This window comes from Coccinella septempunctata, chromosome 7 (genome assembly GCF_907165205.1).
Source record: "Coccinella septempunctata chromosome 7, icCocSept1.1, whole genome shotgun sequence".
Lineage (NCBI taxonomy): Eukaryota > Metazoa > Arthropoda > Insecta > Coleoptera > Coccinellidae > Coccinella > Coccinella septempunctata.
Window position 1 is genome coordinate 13,718,253 of NC_058195.1, and position 16,451 is coordinate 13,734,703.

The 16,451-nt window shown below is 34.7% G+C and overlaps 1 protein-coding gene across 1 annotated transcript; it reads right to left on the reverse strand.

Annotated features, from left to right (window-relative positions):
* Positions 1-10,159: 10,159 nt before the first annotated feature.
* LOC123317457 lies at positions 10,160-15,347 on the reverse strand. Its single transcript, XM_044904009.1, has 2 exons — positions 15,066-15,347; positions 10,160-10,484 (listed from the first exon to the last, which is right to left on the reverse strand). The coding sequence occupies exons 1-2, from the start codon at positions 15,240-15,242 to the stop codon at positions 10,269-10,271; spliced, it is 393 nt and encodes a 130-aa protein (XP_044759944.1). The 5' UTR covers positions 15,243-15,347; the 3' UTR covers positions 10,160-10,268.
* Between the last annotated feature and the right edge of the window lie 1,104 nt (positions 15,348-16,451).

Consider the following 16,451-nt stretch of genomic DNA (forward strand, 5'->3'; position numbering starts at 1 on the left):
TTAGATTTTTGAATCATGCGCATTATGACGTGGACCCACGTCACATCAGAGTAATCTATATGCACCTCTACTGTTAAGTATTGAATAATTCATCACCTTTAATGAAATTATTCTCGAATTGGGCGATTGATGCATTCGTACAGTTGCCTTTCCCATTTCATCCCTATGTTCGGCGTTGAATTTTAGTAATCTGTATATCACGAGATATAGCATCTCTTTCTGTCGTGCTACATGAGAGGCCTTCATTTTCACCATCTGTGAGGTAGCAGATTTTGTGCGTAGCATAACCAAAAAACTTATGGAACAAAGAGTTTCCTTATTTAATGTGTGTCCCCTCATATTGATGCCATAAACGAACAATTCTGACCAATGTGTAATTTTGCAACGTTCTATAAATAACAAATCTATTGTCCCATTGATTCGCCCCATGACAAAACAGCGAGGCCTAAAAGCCACCACGGTAGTCCGATTCACATAAGAAAACACACCACGGAATCATCGAAGTAAGCGCAGTTCTCGATTTATTCCATAATTACGACCCCCCTGCCCCACCCAGCTGGAATGGTTGATAATGAAACTCGCGGAAACAACATCGAACACCCCTTTCTTTCTCCCCGGTCGGGCGTTCTCAACCCTTCGGCCTGATTGCATAGCAACAGAGCCCGGTGCGTTTGAGATTTGTCGTTTAATGTTCATCCCCTGAATTATGAGAGGCTTTGTACGCCAAATTTCTACGGAACTGATTTGGGGGATGAAAGATTGATTAATTCCCAACAGGATATCGCTGGGTGGCTTAGGGGATTACGTAGCTTTTAAATATCGCAGAATGCCGTAGAACGAGTTTAAAATACCCTGCCGGTATTAATGTACCTGTCATCCGTTACGTGGCCTAAAAGTCGATTTTTTGTCTCTGCTATTTCTGTGGTTCGTTTAGCGAAAATACATATCTGATTGCGGAATCTGTAGGGAAGGGTGACCAGATTATCCCCCGTTCAATGACGGACGGACCTGGTGAATGTGTATATATTTATACATATACAACGTGTCCCAAAATTCAACGATAAGCCGGCGCCGTAGGGTGTACATGGTCGTAACTACTTCAGAAAAAAAAAGAAAAAAAATCCAGCTCACTTTGTTATTTAATTACAAAATAACTTAGAAATTCTACGAAAATTAACAACATTTTAAGTTACCACGGCCACAATTTTTCAAAAATTTTTGTAAATTTTTTTGTGTCGGCTACTTAAGTAGTACTGCTGCCCACCACGATTCCTTATTCTCCTAGAATACTTATAGTTTTTGCACAAAAAATAATCAAAATATGTTTTTCCCATAAATTACAAAAATTTTTGAAAAACTGTGGCCGTGGTAACTTAAAATGTCATGAAGGGTGTTAATTTTCGTAGAATTTCTAAGTTATTTTGTAATTAAATAACAAAGTGAGCTGGATTTTTTTTTCTTATTTTTTCTGAAGTAGTCACGACCATGTACACCCTACGGCGCCGGCTTATCGTTGAATTTTGGGACACGTTGTATACAGGGCAAGTTTTTGAAACCTAAAAATATTTTAACAGTAGATTCTTGAGGTAAAAAGAAACACTTTTTTCCTGTACCTTTTTTTCCGATTTAGCCCTGATAAAAAGATATAGACATTTTAGGTTTCATAATGAGCAGTGCCACCCCTGATAAAACAAAATAACCTTCAGAATAACTAGCTAATTCTGTGATACTACACATCTGTGGATTTTTCAGACAGAGTTGCATTCGGTCAAAGTACCAAATTTTCCGAATTTAATACATATTTTTTATTTTTGAACGTCAAATTACTCGGGAACTATATTTCAAAATTCATTTCTTTCGATAAAACCCTTTGGGAGAACTATAAAAATTACATTTTTTATATTTTTCAACAACCTGTATCTTTTAAACCGAGCCGATTCGAAAAAAGTGGTAAGGGAAAAAAGTGGTATAGGAAGAAAGTATTTCTTTTGACCTCAAGAATCTAAGGTAAAATATTTGAACGAGTCAAAGACTCACCCTGTATATGCTATGGTGTATATGCGTATGGTGTTGAAAAATAATTATTGAATAATTTATTGAAAACAGAGAAATAGTAAAACGAGAATATTATAATATAAATACAATGGTTGTGCATTACACTGAACAATGAAATTAAGGCGTTGCTAGAGAAGCTTCTTTATCCTCAAAATTTGAATGTCTGAAATATTTGATCAGGGCGAAAAACGCAGCTGCATTAGCCATTTTTTATGTTTGTAACTTGAAACATGCCGTACAATATCTCTTCTTTCTCTAAACGCAGTGCTTGATTTGCTATGGAAGAAAATTGAGTTATTGACACATAATAATCAGTAGCTTGGGGAGAGTTAATGTTGGTTATCTTCTTTGACTAAAGGTTGATGACGTTACATTAGTTGTTGTATTCAAAAAAATCATCCCAAAGATGAAAGGCATATGTTGCAGTGGTTGAGAATGGGTATCTCCCGAAAGAATGAACAGATAATTAAAAAAATGTTAAATTCTTCAACCAAAATCATATTGCATCAATGGAAGTCAGAAGAATCAGAGGAAATTTCAAGACAAGAGGTATGTACTTCATTACCCTTAAACAAAAATTTTACATGAATTAATAATTAACAGGACAATTGGCTCGTATTTATGGCTGTTTATTTTCAATACTTTGATATGATAATAATAATTATAGATATTTATTGATCCTTTAATGCATTCACAATGTTTAGGACAAGTCAAATGAAAAATAGAAAAATTAATTTTCTGGAACTTTTCTACGATGACATTCAACGAAAATCCTATATTATCTTTTCGCATTCGTTCATCCAAAATGAAATTCTCAAATGCCATCAGTATTTTGGGTCTTCCAATAGAAGGAAATTCTTTATCATCCTCCTCATTCACAATCTTTCTGATTGTGGAAACATTCAGCTAAAATATAGGTCATTTAGATTCAGATAAAACATTACATTAATTCACTTACATATATTGAATATGTTCGCTACCGTCTGATATATTGTGGATTTTAGAATATCAAGGTATAACTATTTGAATGAGCGGACCTGAATTCTAAATAGCACTTCCTGAAACCCTGTCTTCTCTCTTTTTTAATCAATTTCGGCATTTTTGTAATATTAATTGTTATTAGTTTTGGCAACGGCGTTATGACATTAACGACATTTCATGAGTGCCAACCTTACTCCGGTTCTAGTTACAAAAACTTGAGAAAATTATTTTATGACCAACCGAGTGCTAAAATGAAAGTGAATGGAGTATATATGGAAGAGTGTTCGACGACATATCAAGTTAGCCCTGATCAGTCAGATTGTCAAATTAAGTCAGTATAGATCAGTTATTAGTACTAATTATAAAGAATACTTCCTAAACAGGGCTGTTTCATATGAACTTCATCAAATAATTTGTGATGCTGATAGTCCTACGCCCTGAAAGCTGCAACAGGATCACTAAGGCCATGATACCATGGTACAGAGCCGGGTCCAACATTGAACCCAGTTCAACCTGTCGAAATTGAATTGAATTGTCGAAGTTGATCTGGGTTCAAACTTAAACTCAGCTTGAACTGAAAGTGTACGACTGGACCGTAGAAAAACATGGATAAACTGATTTGCCAATCAGTTTAACCTTTGCATGAAAAACACTTGCATTTTTGCGTCGTACTACTGAGTGACTTCCGGAAGGTTGTTTCCCGAGACGGAAGGCTTCATCATTGCCATCTAGAATCAAGTGAATCCTGAATCCAGCAAGGAACTATAAGGTTTATATCGCCAAGAATGCTTCAGTGGTGGACGATAGCTGTCGTTATATCTATACCACGAAACCATCCAGAACATTATTAGGAGATACCAGAAATGTCAAGACCTCACACCAAGAATTACCAATAAAATACAAACTTCAAAGGTCAAAAAAGGTTCCTCATTAGAATAACCAGAATCCAGATTATGTATTGGAATGATTAAGGGGGACAAAAGATTTTTTCCCATTCAAAAATAACAAATTCAATAAAAGTTTGCATTTAAAAAAATGAAAGTTCGAAATGAAAAATATTTTGAGCTCGTCATTTTTCTACGTAAAGAAGTGCCTGTAGAAGGTTCAAATTTCAGATTTGTAACTTCAAAGACAAAAAAGTAATGAGATCTTTAAGAAATTGTCAAATTCAAAAACGAAGTATCGTAGGATATCATTTTATTATCAATATCTACAATACCACTTCAAATATTTCAATGAAATTTGTCATACATGTATACTATGAATCAAGGGGCATTTTTTAATGTATCACTATTTTCTTAATTTCAACCAGTGGCGTTCGTACGTTAGGATCGTTCTCTTCCACCTTTATAATAATAAAGCTAAAAAAACTTTTGATGCGTTTTGGCTTACTACTCATAACTTCCTTTTTGCAAGTACATACCTACTTGACGGACTCAAGAAAAACATGAAAAATACGCTGCGTGGTTTTGATGATGATACCGACCTTATTCGAATAAATGGCTCGAAAGCCCATAAAGTCATTGATATCTGGCGGGAGAGATAATGAAAGTATACTTCAACACGAGACTCAACTTATCTGAAGGCGTAAAAGTGAAGTTCGTAACCGGCTTTCATTACTACGTAACCCACAGCGGAAAGGGAAGGAGATTCTGTAGGGAATTGAAGTTTCGAGGCATATTCTTCTGCTCGAATGACGTTCTCGGAGCCTGCCACCGAAATACCATCAATTTTTGACAGCTTTACGACACCGCTACTTTTCGATTTTCATATAGATTAGCAAGTTTGGCGCGACGATAAATTTGTATCAGAATATTACCCGTCGCGTGAAGGCATTTGCGCGTTCAGTTGGCCATGGAAATTTGACACATTCCACGATGTGTAGTACGAGAAGTGAGGTTATGACGCTTGTCAAATCTGCGATGAACAATTAACTTTTATACAAACTGATTGAAAGGATTCCTAATCTATTTATTAGCATGGAAAGGACTAGAGATCAGTTTTGAATTATATTTATTTGTGATATGGAAGAAAATTAAATTATTGACACATAATATGCAGCTGCTTGAGAAGAGTGAATAGAATAGAATAGAATGAGAATATTGTGGGTTAAAAGTCCAAAAGATGAAATGTATCTGATGAAGGTGGTAGGGAATGGTTTCCTGGGTATATTATACAACATTCATTAGCATAATTAAGTACTGTGTCAATACTGAAATGTTCTTCTTTCAAATTTGCTGTTGCAGCTTTTCTAGCCACTACCTTTTTGGGTATACCTATCCAAATAAAAGAAATTCTTTGTCATCCTCTTAATTCATTCAAGATCTATCTTATTTTGGAAATATTCAGCTAAACTATAAGTCGCTTAAATTAAGTTATGATGAAACATAATAAGAATTTACTTACATTGAATATATGTTCGATACCGTATGATATACAGGGTGTATTTGAAGGTGAGGCTTTTTTTTCAACAGAAGGTAGAACTGGTCAAAATGAAGCGTTTCACCAAAATTCATCTATACAAAACTTTCAAAATGACAAGTTGAAAAAAAAATTGAAAATGATTACTGAAATAGATCCTTATGCGACCCTAGACCGATTGTTAGCTAAATTATCGCAAAGCACTGGGAAAAAACTTATCTCCTGATTCGACCATATAGTTGCTTTTAGGATTTTGGCTCGTTCGATATTTACGTGGTAATGAAAATGGAAACTTAGGATTGCCGAATTGTTCTTATTATTTTTTAGTAACTTATACGATTCTATGAAATAGCTCATTTCGATACCAACTGACAGAAGAGACTTATGACACAAGTGTAAAAAATAGAATAATACTTCAAAATCTCACTAGTAAAATTCGTCTAAAATATTTACGAATTTTGGGCAACACAATCTTCTTGTTCGAACATTCCAACAATCGTCAGTACATCATTGCACTTTTTCAACATAACTAACATAAGTGCTTTCAGGAAACTGCCCCGTTTTTCTACATTTTTTTTCACACTAAATTGCACGATTCAGCAATTATGATTCTTTCAAAAGTGACCTGATGCATCTTATCCGATGAACTTGGTACTGAACCATTCATTGTCCAGCCATATGTTTGTGTTTTGTTTCTTTTTTGCGATGCCGGAGTCAGCCGAACTTCTAGGGGTTGTATCTCAGCCACCTTGGACATTTCATAGGGACAATTTTTGGTTAAACGACTTATTTTGATGCGTTCTTCTGTCAAAAAAAAAGCGTGACCTTTGAGAACAGCCTGTATTTTAGTATTTATTCTTCAAATGAGCAATTCTAAATAGCACTGATACTCTCTGTCTTCCCTCTTTCTCGTCACTTTTGTTATATCAATTTATTTGCTGTAGCAATGTCCTGTTGACACTTCATGAGTGCCAACCTTACTCCGTTCTAGTTAGAAAAACTTAAGAAATATATTTCATGGCCAACCGAGTGATTTTATAAAAGTGAATGGAGTATAATTCTGCATTCTTCTTCTTTACAACAAGAGGATCTCTTTTCTTTCAAAGGTTTCGTAACGCTCCAATGTTTTCGATTCTTTCAAGTGACAAATCGATAGGCTAATGGGCTCAATGAATCTGATTCACCCTAGTACACCTTGACGGCTCTTAATCAGATTAGGCTTCCTTTCCACAACTCAAGTCGTTGAAGCTCTAATCCCATTTGAGAATGGACTTATTTTATTCTCCAGACAACCTGTTGAACTTTGAACTCTGAACAGGTTTCAAGTTTGTCGCCCACGTTCAGTATAATTTTCAATATGCAGGCTGTTAACAATTAACGCAAGGAAAACTCCCTATGGATTTTCTGCTGAAGAGTAATAAGTTTGTATCGTCTAATAACAAGTCTGATTATTCGTTCATTTTAGAAACTCCAAGTCCATTAAAAAATGCTACTTTCAACATCAAGAATACCTCGTCTGCATTGAAATGCAGGAAATTCATCCATTTTCTTTCTGTCGTTTTTACTTCGGATCTTTTACTCTACATTCAAAGTTTTCTTTTTGAAAAATCGTGATTTTATATTTCTATATAATCCTGGTTGTCATTCAAATACATTGTCATTCTCACTCTGAACCGTTTTATATCTAGAAGGGGGTGGGGTACAGTTGAAACAATATTTTTATTGAATTTTTGTAGGCATTTCTTAGATGCTAAGCGTACACCAAAGAAACAATATGACGATCGGTACAGTTTATCAACTTATGCCCATGCTTATGAAGATATAAAGTCGGGATCTTCGTTGAGAACGGCGGCAGAAAAAACATAGACCTACTTTTCCTTATTGTTTAGATGTGTACTTAAAAGAGATGCGGCTGGTGCTGATGAGAATCAAGAGATTGGGATATAAGGCTCACAATCGATTGTTCAACCAGAAAAAAGAGCGTGAGCTATCTAGATATTTAATTAGTTGTGCAGATATATGTTTTGGCTAAGCTAAATTGAAACTAACCGAAGCTGAGAATGAATTAGATGAAGGAAAGACTAAAAGAAATGCTAATAGGAAAAAACCCGGGAAAAAACTAGCACGCAACATGAATTATCATCAAAAGAAGAGGAGTGGCTGCTGCCTGTTTGAATGTTAGCATATCCAGAATACTAGAACACAGTCCAAATTGAAAATGATTACAATGCACAGAATGTAAAATGTGAGCTCATGAGGGGGAAACCTATAGTTAGGTTGATTCCCGTATTGAGCTTAGAAAGTAGTTTGCTTCAAAAAAAATGAAATTGAATAATAAAAATAAATATAAAAAAATATATTATACAAAAGTTCAAAAAAGTAAAAAACATCTCGGAAATAAGTGAGACTGACTCTGAAATGGAAAATTTGTATTTCATACGCTGATACATTTGATGATGAAAACCTTGACGTGGACAATCGTGGTCATTGGAAATAAACAAACTCATGGTCATGTCTCCCTCGCTCCCAACGCAAAAAAATGAGTTGCTACCAATTGCAAATACAACTTAAATGGCTTCAGAGTGAAAGCTATCTTTTAAAACCTGATTAGTTAGATTAAATTTTCAAGATAAAGGGGCATTTTATAGAATCAAAAGTCTGTTTCAAAGACAAAAATTAATGGAAACAACAATTCCGAAATCATTTTCGTTCCAATAATGAGAGCTAGTCATTGTTTCGGAATTGTTGTTTGGCACTCAGAGAACTGTACAGTACTCTTTTTCTTTGTATTCTTTCAAAGTTGTATCACCCACTTATAACTTTATGGTTAACTTTGGAGGGCTGAAGTACCCGCTTGCGAGGCAAATATTGGGATGACTGTGTCGAAAGCATTGTATAAACACCTTTATACAATGTGGTCTTTATACAATGCCGAAAGTATCACTCTCATAAATTGAATTGTTTCAGGTCTTGACAAAATTGCCCCTGGCAATTTTGAAAGGTCGTAAATTTTCTTTCAACGAGTAGGTAATGAACGCTGTGTAGGTCTGGTTTGCAGAGCAAAAAAAAACATTTTTTCTGAAAGGTCTAGAGATGTTGCAGGGTCGCTATAATAAATGTATCCAATTAAGAGGAGAATATGTTGAGTAATAAAATAATTTGACATTGAAATTTTGTTTGGTTCTATAGTAGGCTAAGAATTATATGTCAGCGCGAAAAATCTGAGTACAACATAGTTTTGAGGATTCTTTAAAATTCTTCTTTTCCAAATCTCCAAGTAGCCTCAGTATAAAATTTATTCTTTCGATGTTATATCCGCATATCAGATGATTTTATAGAAAACAGAAAACTTGGACAATGACCATATTCATGACAATAAATGAGCAGTAGGCGATTATTTAAACTTCGAGGAGAATTGCGAAATATTTTACGTACACCTAATGCAATACGCACAAGGTATGCTACTATGAACATTACTCTCACAAACGACCGACGTCTAGGGTTATTCACCTCTGGACTCGAATTAACTATTATATAACACATTATGGTGCATTGGCTAATTCATTCTATTCCGAATATAAATGATACCTGCCCCTGACCAAACTGACGATGAAAGTATAATGTTTTTTGAAGAGATATCGTTTGATGCAGGTCGTCCACCTCTTAGTTGTATGAGGAAGGATACTCCTCATTCATCAGTTGATTCTTATCCGTATGGGGAATTTAAAATTGTCCATTTTCACTTTCTGTGTGATTTCACAAATGAGATGAGATGATCACAATAAATTCAATTCAGACGATTTACTTGCTCCTATCAACCTATAGGGTCTTCCCATGTTTTTTTCCGAAAATATAAAAGCACATATTATGTATACAGGGTGAGTCTTTGATTCCTACAAATATTTCAGCAGTAGATTCTTGAGGTAAAAAAAAAACACTTTTTTCCTTTATTATTTTTTCCGATTCGGCACGGTTTTAAAGATACACGCTCTTAAAAACCATAAAAAAATTATTTGTAGCTCTCTCTCACGCATGGGTTCATCGAATAAAATGCATTACGGAATATAGTTTTTCATTTATTTGATGAATCTTTTACGAACACGAGATATCACCTTCGCCTTCCAGTTTTCTCATTATTACCATTACGTACCATAAAAATACTAAAAATTCAAAGAATCCAAGACTTGAAACTAAATTGGACGCATGAATATTTGAACGTTTTGTGAAATAAAAGTATTCTTTATATTTCCTGGTATAATGCGCCGTTTTCGAATAATTTGATGTTCAAAAATTAAAAATTTTCTGTAATTTGGCTGAATAAAACTCTGCTTAAAAGATCCACAGATGTGCAGTATCACAGATTAGGCTAGTTTTTGAAGAGGTGTTTATTTTGATCTACGGTTGAAATATTTACATGTGTCAAAGACTCACCTTGTTTATTCCCTTATCTTGGTAATCTAAAGGTAATAAATGAGTTAAGATTTTTTTTGTAAATAGGTACTGATTACTTCCTACTAAATTTACATACATAAATAATTCTTATAAATACTCAAGTCAGGCGTGAAAAAAATAGAAGAGCAACTAGTTTAGGGTTGTCAAGGTTTGAGAAGCAGGGAGGTTTGTGTGGATAGAAACAGACTTTTAATAATCGGAGGAAATGAAGGTGCTCCTTACAATGCGTGAAAAAGTTAAAATAATTGAGTTTACCCAATATAAATTTAATATCAGTAGTATTTACAGCGAATTCGAACTTAATGCATATAATGGTAATTCTTATAACTGAAAAGACACTACAACAATTCTTTGGAACATCATTGTTTTATACCAGGCGTTGGTATTAGATTTGTGAATTTATAGTTCAACAGCCAAGAAAAGCTGTCGCTGCCATGATCCCCGTCAGTGCTACTTTCTTCATTTTTTCCCTTTTCACCCTCCAGAGTCCAATTTGGTGCTCCGTGCATTTCAGCAACAATGCTGGGTATTCCCTCTGAAGTATCCCAGGATCCATTGAAAAGGGCGATCTGAAGCTGAAAAGAAATAAAAATCAGAATATCCGATTATTTCCACGAGTCGTGTATTATACTCTTAAGTATTCAGCATACACGAAAGGAGCAAAAACATGGAAAAAATAGCGGTGAATGTAAAATTTCTTCAGATATTCTTGAGAATTAAATTATGTGAATTCTGAAGAATAATACACCAAAAATAGAAAGGAGACTGTGATTTGCACAAAATTCCTACTGAATTCATTACCTACAGTTATTCATCCAATAAATACATTCATACTCTCAAGCTACGTGCCGAATATGTTCATAGACGTCTTAAGTCTCTATAGTCTTCAGAGACAACTTTGATATGTTATCATCAGGATATGCAAGGAATGGTTTGACACCCAGGACACTTGAAGGGGACAAAAAACAACTCCAAAAATTACTTAAAACCATGCATACACGCTTAAGCGTGCCAGTCTTGTGGACTTTGTGAACTTTGATAATGTTGGCTGCACCATTTATTATCCGAATGGTCGACAATTTTTAGGTTCCAAATTTCAAAAGAACCAACTGCTCAAACTCATATTGATTGCAGGACACTAATTAAGTCTATACTTCTTTCAATTCCCAATTCCCAATGTAGAGCTTTTATACAGCTTGAGTCTTTGACTCCTACAAATATTTTAACATTAGATACCATTTTTTCGATTCGGCCGTGGTAAAAAGATAAAGCCATTTTAAATTTTCATAATAAGCTGTGCCACCCCTGGAAAATCAAAATTTCCTTCAGAATAACCAGCTAAATCTGTGACATCACACATCTGTGGTTCTTTTAAATAGAGTTGTATTCAGTACTGAATTTTTCAAATTTCACAGACTTTTCAATTTTTGAACATCAAATCACACGAAAACCGCGTATTAAACGAGAAAATATGAGGAATACTTTTATTTTACAAAACGTTCAAATATTCATTAGATAAAGCGTCCACCTTAGTTTCAAGAATTGGGTGTTTTGAATTTTGGTATTTTTATGGTACCTACTGCATGTGATGAGGAAACTGGAAGACGTGGGTGATATCTTTCATTCGAAAAATATTCATCATATAAATGGAAAACTATAATCTGAAATTCATTTCATTCGATTAAACCGTTTGTGAAAATAACATTTTTTAATGGTTTTTCAACAGCCTGTATCTTTCAAACCGAGCAGATTCGGAAAAAATGGTGCAGGAAAAAAGTGTTTCTTTTGAACTCAAGAATCTTCTGTAAAAATATGTGTACGAGTCAGACTCACCCTGTATAAAGCATCATTTTTTTTCTTGAGCACGACATATACTAATAAGATAATTATACAATTTTTTAGAAATTCACCTTATTTCACACAGAGTTAGTGCATTGGTGCCATTGTCAAAACCAGAAGTAATATTTCATATCATTTCCTAAAATTTTGATTGAAATATTGTAGCCAGTATACGCGTTTTGATTTTCATTCATATCGTTGTTAAAGAAACTTAATATGAGAAAACAATATCTGTCCGATGAGTAATTTCAATAAATGTGTGAAAAACTGTCTTCAATTTTTATTGAGAAATCGTGATAATATGCTATTTTATGTTCGACTGAATCATAAACATTTTATTTATGAAATCGTTTAGTGTCCATAATTGACTACTTTATTGGACACCAGTTTATTGGAATTCAATTCTGTCAAGTAAATATAAAAGATGCAAACAACACTTTATTCAAGGAAGAAGAATTGAACTTCGACCTAAAAACAAAATTATGAATAACTATTCTGAGACTTAGTGTGGTCGTGAATATTAAAAACACATTCTTTGTTATTGTAAAAATGCATGCCTGAGGATGTCGAGCTCGAAGTGGAAGCACAGTTTTTGATCTGCAATACTCTTGATGCTAGTAGCATCAGCTACTTTCTGGCCCAATATTCTGGTGGCAACACTTATTCTAGTACTTTCCAATTCATCTATGTAGTCCATAGCGAAGAAATTTTCTGAGCTTTCAATTCACTATTGAAATAAGCGAGAATACTTTCTTCTGTCGATTTTACAATTTTCTTCGTTTTACACCACGTGTTGGCCATATTTTCATAAGCACTTTTAAATTTAGTGGGTAAGACAGATTCTTTGGCGCTTACGGCTAAATTTTTTACGCTTTCTTCTCCAGCACTATCCACTTTTTGTATTATTATGACGTTTGTCATAAAATTAAGGACAAAGATTATAGAGTAGAAAGATAGGAAACGAAGCGACTAGAGTGATGTGAGCGCCATCTGTGTTTCAAATGTGTTTTTAAGGCCCTGAGACTGGTTAAAATTTTAATTCGAGGGACATATGAAATTTTGCAAGATGTCAGAGTCAGATGGCCATTTTGATCAAACCGGTTTTGAATGTTTTGATTCTCGTATCCATAGACAACCTCGTATCGCCTTTTGTTTTTCGAGCCCGTTTTAGTTGCTGATTATTGAAATTGTTGTCTAATTTCTTGGCGAAAACCTCAGAATATCGTTCGAAAATTATTGTATGGTGAAGAACTGTGGATCAAATAAAACGAATTTTACTAAGGAAAATGATAATGTAAGTATTAACTGGTAACATGTGACTCGGTCATTCATTGATTTTTGTTTTCAGTGCTACGAAGTGGATAAAATTTTCAGGGCGTAAAGGCCTGCAAACACTACTGACTACACCATGTGCAATGAACATTTTACTGCAAGTCGATTGAGAACTGTTTAACCACGTGAATTGTTGTATGCAGGAAGCATACCTCACATGAAGGGCTCATTTAGGGGAAATTATGACTTTTACACGTCCATTCAAAGATTCTCAATTGCCTTCAATATATTCAGAAATGCAAAAGTTTTATGGATTTCGATTTGGGAATCGGGTGACTGTCAAATTGTTGTTTGGAAAGTCAAAGTTTTATGAAACCTTCTGTGAGTGTTCATTCGTCAATCAATTTGTATATTGTGTTATAAAGAGACCATACTATGAAGAAATCATGAAAAACCATGAAGAAATTATACTGACGGGCTTGAATACAAGGCTTGTATACCTCTGTAAGGTTTTTTTCAATTGTGGTTCTGAAAATTTGGTAAATAATATGTAAGTAACGGAAATATGTATCCTATGACGGTAAATTGAATATTGGTTCATATCTATTTCTGATATAAATTGTAAAAATTCAACTCAGTTTATAAATTCGAAACTTTTTCACAGAAAAAACACCTTTCACGTAACTATAGCAGATAACCATGTACTCTTGTATCCTAGTCAAAGCTCCATTCGTTGTCCATAATTTCAAATTTTTGTAAATTTTTTATAGATTGCAAATAAAAATTTATCACATCCAACAGCGTATTTCATTGATACCAATCGATTCCAAACAATGTTCAGATGAAAACTAACATCCTGGTCACAAAACAAAACCATCCTTTCGTTTTGTCGCTCAAGATGTTTGTTTTCTGGTCTCAACAAGGTCAATATTGAAATTGAATACAAGGAATAGAATTCGAATTTCGCGCCCCTCAATTATAAAAGAGAAAACTGTTATTAAACAGTTTTTCTGTATTGATAATACGTTTTCAGCGCCATCTCATTGTCAAATGTGTTTTCACTGGCCAAAATGTAGTCGGTTTTTAGTACTAGCGATATAAGGGCGTTTCCTATCTTTCTACTCTATAATCTTTGATTAAGGAAGTAAACAGCTGTGTTTACTAAGGTTGCTAAGGTCGCTGGTTACTAAGGTAAGAAAATCAAAAGCACTCAATGTTTTTCAGTAATAAGCCATTTCAGAAAATAAAATTTCTGCATTGCGTTCGAACATAAAGCTTTGTATGCAACTTGTACATAATTAGGCTTTATGGACTTGCCCAAGTATTGGACTCGCTCGCTTTGCTCGCTCTGCCATAAACTTTTGGACTCGTCCATAAAGACCTAATTTATGTACTTGCATAAAAGGGTTCTAGTAAACTCTTTTTGCTGTATGAATATAACTTGAATGTTAGCGAGGACAGAATAAAGTGCAGAATGATTAGTGATGCCATTCGAGGCAAAATCTATTCAATCACTTTCTATTATAAATATATAATTTGCAATATTTTTCCTTAAGCGGTGAACACATATGAGCGGCCGCGGCCGCGATCACGATCACGATCGTGAGACATCCCGACTGAACGCCGCTATATTGCTGAACAGATCGTGATATTATGAGCGGAATATGACATTTGCATGGGACGCTTCTCGATCGTGATCGTGATCGTGGCCGCGGCCGCTCATATGTGTTCACCGCTTTACTCGCCTATCATACACATGAATATGACACATTCGTGTCATATTATGACACATTCGTATCATATTCATGTAATTTATTGTAGAATAAATTTTTCTTATTGCTTGAGAAGGACATTGAATGTGGCATTGCGTATTTCACGAATTAATTCATATAATTCATTATGTGTATATTGTTTTCAGCCTGCAGTAAGATCTATAATTCATTAACATGCAATTTTTCTCATTAGACAAGATGAGTAACAGAATTTGGTATCAGCAAGGGTGTCGGAAAATCAAAGTTTCTCAAAGAAAAGATCTCTTAACTTACTCCATCCACAATTTGTCCATCCTTCGTTTTCTTAATAGCAATTTGGGGAAGCGGGTACGGAAACTTGTGCTTCTTCACAGTATCTATACCCAGATACTTGGTGGAACTTGGTGAAAACTCGCATTTCACAGAGGAGTATGTTGGGAAACTTTTTCTTCTGATTATAATTCCACTCATGTTGAACGTGTAGTCCGAAACTTAATCGACTTTATAGAATCAAATGTAGAAGCCTAAATTATTGATTGTTTGGATTGACACTTAAAACTATTGAATATTCTGATGGATGTCAAATTTTCATGGAAAACTTCAATGTGATAACCATGGAATCACGAAAACGAAAAGGTCGAGAACAGCTAGCGTCCATTCTGGATCTAAAGACCCCATTCCGATTGGGATTGAGTTATCTATATTCAATTTTGTTAAAAAAACAACCATCATAGGCCTCCCTCACCGTTCTATCGGGCGCTATTCATCTACTAAATTGGGATGTTCTTTGTTCATTCCCCCGGTTCGTTTCAGAGGATTTTTTTCCAAGCGAGAGATTGATTTCAACATCCCGAATACGCATTATGAATTTTTCATTCCGGGGTCCGGACAATGAAAGGCGAGGCTAAATGGCTGAAGAAGGATGATCTCCGCGATCTGAAAATCTTTTAGGAAATTCGTCTTCATCAGTTGGGGGTTGAGAGTTGAACTATGTTCGTTGATTCCACGAAGGAAAACATAAATCCTCGAAAACAGTTTTTTGTCGCCTTTTTTTCGGTGTGTCTTTTGACGGTGCAGAAATTTTATACGAATTGGGGATGCGAATGGGAAAACAAGTTTAGGAAAAATAGGGGAACTCAATTTTTTCAAGATGAGATAGATGAAACTCTGACTATGCGAAATAGCTGAATTTATATTCAATTTTTCATGATTCATTTCACACCCCTTGATATGTTTATCAAAAACTTTTCTGTATTAATTGTTCTGGTCAAACCATATTGTCCATATTTCAGGATTTCCTTCGAAAAATGGTTTCGAACTTATTTTTATTCAACAGAGGAATACAACCCTAAAAGTTTACGTCCTAATCCAAATAAAACCGAGGTTTCGTGTTTCCATTTGAATACCAGTAGATTCGGGTGACTTGGAACAGTCCTGTAACTTGGGACAATTACCCCCCTTGCAGAGTTCTTTGTTTCTTACCATTTATGAGTGAAGGGACAAACTTATAAGATTGTGTACCGTCTTTTCGGTTAGTTTAACAATTAATGCCTCTTGAGTTTGCCGTGACCAGAGCTTTTGAATTAACGAATTCTTTGTTTATAGCCCTTATACTTTCTAGTGTCCTGTACATGTGTTTCACTTTGTTCATGTGTGATTTTTTTTTTCTGGATACGTGGG

Excerpts from the sequence above, each read along its gene's own strand:
- LOC123317457 (XM_044904009.1), bottom strand. The coding sequence starts at position 15,242 with ATGAGTGGAATTATAATCAGAAGAAAAAGTTTCCCAACATACTCCTCT. Across the intron at positions 10,485-15,065 it reads ATGGACAAATTGTGGATGGA|CTTCAGATCGCCCTTTTCAA; the intron begins GTAAGTTAAGAG and ends ATTTCTTTTCAG.